This window comes from Lactuca virosa, chromosome 4 (genome assembly GCF_052849685.1).
Source record: "Lactuca virosa cultivar CGN04683 chromosome 4, Lactuca_virosa_CGN04683_v6, whole genome shotgun sequence".
Taxonomy (NCBI): domain Eukaryota; kingdom Viridiplantae; phylum Streptophyta; class Magnoliopsida; order Asterales; family Asteraceae; genus Lactuca; species Lactuca virosa.
This window is the reverse complement of record NC_136429.1, coordinates 30,834,077-30,840,022: the sequence shown is the minus strand read 5'-3', so window position 1 is coordinate 30,840,022 and position 5,946 is coordinate 30,834,077. Positions and strand designations below refer to the sequence as shown.

The window sequence follows — 5,946 nt, the reverse complement described above, 5'->3', positions numbered from 1 at the left end:
TGATCCTTAGGCTAGGTCCCTTATGATAGGTGTTTAGGGACGTAAAGTGAGGATAACAGGAACGGGTAATCGGGTTATTGTTGATCGATGAAATTAATAAACTTATTTATTGTGGGTTGAAAACCCTATGTGCTCACCAGGCTCCCAAGCCTGACCCACTCAGTTTCATGTATTACAGGTAGTGACGCTCGAGCATAGATGTGATGTTTTGGATGAGGGATACGGATATAGGCCTGTAGATATGAAATAATGTAGTAAGGCTTATATTGTACTGTTTATGCTTTTGATCTGTATCGAACATGACATCCCGAGTCTTTTAATGAAATACATTTCCTTGGAAATGCTTTTGATAAATCTTTATCATATTTTGTTTTGGGACAAATTCCGCAACACTTTTATTTAAAATGTTACTCTGATTTTCAAACAAGCATAAACAAAATCGGTCTTTTCTGGCCGTGAAAATGGGGATGTCACATATATATATATATATATATATATATATATATATATATATATATATATATATATATGGACCAAATTCTAGAAATTAGGGTTTGAGGATCCACCATGTACGCCCTGCATACACGGAGTATGCCCAGCGTACATTACGTATGCCCCACATACTAAGTCCTTAGCCAAAATCACCAAAACGCCACAAAGGGGCAAAATGCAAAAATTATCATACTAAGGGGGTTAAAAGATAAATACTTGAAAATCAGAATGTTACAGTTGACTTTTTAACTAGGTTTTACTTTTGGACAAATTAAGGGTTTTGGGTTGTAGTCTGAGTTTTGGTCCATGTTTGTTACATAGGTAGCATGTAGTGTCGGTTATTGGATCTGTGATTAGTGTTGTTATCTTCTTGGCTACGAGGTGAGTTTTCTCACTATAGTTTGTATTACATTATGTGTCCTTGTGTGTACGATGTTGGTATGCTGTAGTGATATGTTAGATTGATAGATATGTATAATTACATGTATTTGCTGGTTATTGATTATTGTTTGCATATGTCGACATAGTACGGTTTGGGTTGAGGCGATACGACTTTGTGTTGTAGGCCAACTAAACAGGGGCCCACATCCAACCGTGTGTTGTGAGCCCAGGGGAAATGTAATTTGAGGACCGTGGGCCTGAGGGCAATCCAGTCTGATGATTGTGGGCCCATGGGTAATCCAGTTTTATGTTGTGAGCCCGGTGTGCATGCATTGTATATGTATTTTTATGTGGGGTATTTTAGGGGAATTCACTAAGCTTTGAATTATAGTTGTTGATTTCAAAGTTTTCAGGTACTTCAGATGATTGGGGCAAGGCGAAGGCATGATCATACATATTCTCCTGTTGATTTTTAGTAGAGAGATTATTTGATACAATGATTTTTATGGTTTTGGTTTGAAAACAATGTTTGATAGTCTTATGGTTTTATGAAAAATGTTTTTTAGAAATAAAAAAATTTATCATGGTTTTTGGGATGTTACAATTTTGCTTCTACTTCTGAAAGTGTTGAAACATAAAAGTTATTATAAAAAATAGTTAAAAACATAAAAAAAAAAATAATTAAGCTTGCATGTTCATAATATGTAGTTTTTCTTAGTCCAATGTGTAGTGATGAATGTAAACTTCTAGAAAATTATCACAAAAAAGTATATCATTATATAATATAGTTTCTAATATATTACATGTTTGTTGATTTTTATATATTCCTTTTGTACGATTTATATGTATTTAATAGGTTTTCTTAGTACGAATGTTATTATAGTTGTTTTAGTTTTTATATGATACTTAAAGTTATAATATTTATTGTTTTGATACTATTTTCTATTTGTTATAAGTACAAATCAACATCTAATCTAATAAACGAAAATGATTTATGATACATGTCGTGTTCTCTATGTATTTACCACATGTAATTTTCTAAGATATTATAGATTTCTTATTTTCCACATATCATTTTTTTGCTTTTTTTTCACTTGTTTTTAAATTAAAAATTCTAGAATTGAATAATACATAGTTTATATATGTAAGATATTTAATTATATTAAACTCTTAGAATAATTGCTATACAGACCTTAATTTCCTTTCTTTTTAATTCCTTGATAATATGAATATCTTAGTTAATTTCACAGTTAAGCTCTATTAACAATTCCAAAATTATATAATATTGAAGGAAAGGATTTCACAAGATCGTGATACAAATTTCAATATTTCTGGTATTGTAAAAAATACGTATGCTTATAATTTTTTATATTAATTTTTTTTTTAAATTCGTATAATATACGGATCTCACACTTAATATATTTGATATAAAAATTACATAACTTTAAACGAATATATAAAATTTCAATTAAAGATATACATAACTTAAACGGTTAAACCTATCCTGATTGTTCTAATTTTTTGTAATGTTAGAGTCAGTAAATGATCAGTTTTAGTTTTATACTGTTTTTTTTTATCTCTAGTTCCACCCATCATTTTTTTTATTGTTTTATCATCTACGGTTCCAACCATCAATTTTTTTTAAGAATATGAAAAAGGAGTCCTAGTGTTTGAAATTTTATGCAAGCTAATTGAAAGTGAGCAACAATGTCACCCTCTACTTTGCCTTTTAGACCCTTTCACCTCAAGTTTGTCCCCTCAAGTAATTCATTTTCTTTTTCTAAAATTCAAAGTAAGGTATCCAATAAATTGTGCATGTCATCCCTTTCTTCACAAAAGCAAAGAATTAAAGTTAAACATGTTATATGTTTATATAATATAATATTTTATATTTTATAATTTATTATTGCAACTAATTATATGAAATAATTCAATATCACACAATCATTTTCGCAAACTACACATTTAAACATCCTCTAGATATAACATATGACATTTTTTTACCAAATTAGCACATGACATTCACACAAAAACATTTTTTATATTAAATATCGAATAATTATTAAGGATAGAAGTACGTATTGCAGTATTGTTGTCGACATAATTATTCGTGGCTTGGTAAAGAAATTTACCCCAATCATTTTGACTTCAAATTCACACAAAGAAATCATGGTTTTTTGCCTTTTAGCCTATAAATTCTCCCACTTCCCCTTATCCAAACAACTTCCCATCAGCCATGGCAGTTGATGTTTCTGAACCTTTTATAAGTCCAAGAATCTCTTTCTCCTATGATCTCAACAACCAATCATCCGACACCATCACCGCCTCCACCACCACCACAGCAGCTACCGCCGTCACCAACACCTTCGAATTTTGCATCACCTTGAACCTTCTGCAACAAATCACCTCCGCAGACGAGCTATTCTACGACGGAGTACTCCTCCCTACACAAATCAAAAAACCCGAAAACCTTCTTCCCAAACCCAAAACACCACTACCAGAAAATAAAGCCATGCACGTACATAGAAAACGTCTGAAAGAGCTTCTATCTGACAATGACGACGAACAACACAAACAAGAGAAATCTTCATCGACATCGTTTTGGAAGTTTGCACGAAGCACAAGTTTGAACTCTGAGAATGGTAGAGGCCCAAAAAGGTTATTCCGTTCTTTATCGTTAAAACGACTGTTACAGAGTAATTCAACTGATTCTGCATTGAATCCGAGGGAAAACGATGCTCCGGTGCGTATAGGGAAGTTGAATTCAGGCAAAGAGCCGGCAATGGTACGGATACATCATAGTTGTCAGGGAGATAATTCTTGTCGGAGGTCGGCAACGAAGAAGAACTCCGGTGATGTGAATAAAGTTAATCCTATATTGAACATTCCACCAGCTTATAATATGAACTTGTTCGGGTCTGGTTCATTGTTCTGTAAGCCCAAAAGCAAAACCAGATAAATTATATTTCTTGTGATGGTTTTTTTTTTTCTTGTACATGTATATGTTTGTTAACTTTAATATTTATTAAGTTTTTGGGTTAGATAAAAAAATTAATTAAACTAATTTATGTGCCTCTTTACTAAATGTCACAGTTTGAATAGATATTACGAAAAAATTATTTATTTCACAAAATGCATTTTGTTTCTTGCACAATTGCTTTAGTAGATGATTTCTCAAATAATGATGCCATTATGTAGAAGATGAATTTTGTGAAATAAATGATTTGTTTTCAATAAAAAAGATAATGTCATAAAAGTATAAAAGTATGTTTGTAACTTTTTAACAATTTTTTTTTTCACTTTTACTTATAAATTTTTACTTAAATTTTTAGTTTTACTATTTTTAACTTCTATAATAGTTTTATTGTTTTTTTAATGAAACTCACAATAAAACCTTTAAGTTTCTAAAACTTTATACGGTTTGCTCTAAGTACATTTATTTTCAATTTTATCTCATATATTGCCATTCAAAAAAAAATTATCTCATATATTTCTTTGTAACTTGTTAATTTCATTCGTTTTGCTTTTTTTTTTTCGGTTCATGTTGATAGGGCAATTTTTGTTGACGTGACACATCACGTGAACGTCTTATAAAAAGAAATGAAACAATGGTCTAAAGAAGACACGGACTGGACACATTTGGGAGTATGCATGCATCTTACTAGTGAAACAAACAATGTTTTTTGAAATTAATACTACTTTAATAACAAAAATATATTTAATTAACGCTACTTTAATTATATTTTTTATAACTAATATGAAAAACATTCTCCCAAAATATGGAATAATCTGAGACGTACACTTACTCTTGATCTTTCGTTTGTACACATGAAAGCCTACATCATGATCAAAATAACCCTAAAAATTGTTTAGAATATGTCAAGTTTATTTTTTTCTTGTTTAACGAACACACTTGTAATTAGATACAACTTAGACTACACACAATGTCTTGTTAGTGCATGCATGTTAGACAACGCCTAATTCCCTAACATTACTACATGCAATATGACACGTAGCGTGTATATGACTATTAAAAATAAAAGTCAAATAGCATATAACCTAGCCGTATCAACATGGTACAGTAGTGTATATACTCTTATTTTAGAGGAAACAAAACTGAAAATTTATATTGATCACATTGGAGGATTTTTGGCACCTATTTTACTTAAAACCAAAGTTTTAGATTTATTGCAATTTTTATATAATATGGATATGAATACTCACAAGGATATAAGAGTATATTTTTTAACACACTTATAAGATAGTTCGAACCCCCATAAATAGTCATATCCTAGATGCATGCAAGCATTTCCACCCCTTCCCACTCCATCTCACCCCGCCCTGCCCATCCCCATAAATGGATTTTGTTATAGCCATTTGTCATTAAGCTTAATTATTATATGCTAAAATTTTAAATTTTATATAAATTCTCATAACTTATAATTGTACTCTTCTAGAAAAATAATAAAACGATTGATGAAGATGCAACAATGTATACAATTAAGTCTGTGATATAAGTGGTGGATAAATGATAAAAATGTATATATGAACATGTCAAAGAATTGGGAAACAAGTAAACAAGCCTACCCTTGTTTTGTGGTAAATTCTCATGACCTTTCTTTTTCTTTAGAAATTTTGGTGCTTTTTCAATAATTACATGTCCCTTGTTGCTTTGGAATATCCATGCTTTTTCCTTTTTTTTTTTTGGTATATTTCTTACATCGTATTTAAATTCAAAACTTAGGTCAGCCGATAGTAGGCTACTTAAATTAAATTAAAACAGATTTTATGTCCGTTTTTATTTTTATTTTGAGACTGATTTTCCTTTAACCACATTTGAGAATACATATGACAAAGTTGCACTCGATCCAAGGTTATTGAAATAATCATTAGCCTGATGTGAATTTAAATTCGTTTTTCTTTACGATTTAACGATGATGTGGAAAATAGAAATAAATATATTTAACTGTTAATATTGTAAAAAAAAAAGAATCATATATATTCGGACTTTTTATAAACCTTTTTATTTTTAGAATCTATCAAATTTTCCATTATTTTCGTTCTTAACTTTTC

General features: G+C 30.2%; 1 protein-coding gene across 1 annotated transcript; it reads left to right on the top strand.

Annotated features, from left to right (window-relative positions):
* The first annotated feature begins 3,109 nt into the window (after positions 1–3,109).
* LOC145104234 (uncharacterized) lies at positions 3,110–3,832 on the top strand. The gene has a single exon (XM_079041504.1). It carries the CDS (start codon positions 3,110–3,112, stop codon positions 3,830–3,832), a length of 723 nt encoding a protein of 240 aa, XP_078897630.1.
* Positions 3,833–5,946: the final 2,114 nt, after the last annotated feature.

Bases quoted from the DNA above. Each gene is read 5' to 3' on its own strand.
- LOC145104234 (XM_079041504.1), top strand. From the start codon at position 3,110: ATGGCAGTTGATGTTTCTGAACCTTTTATAAGTCCAAGAATCTCTTTC.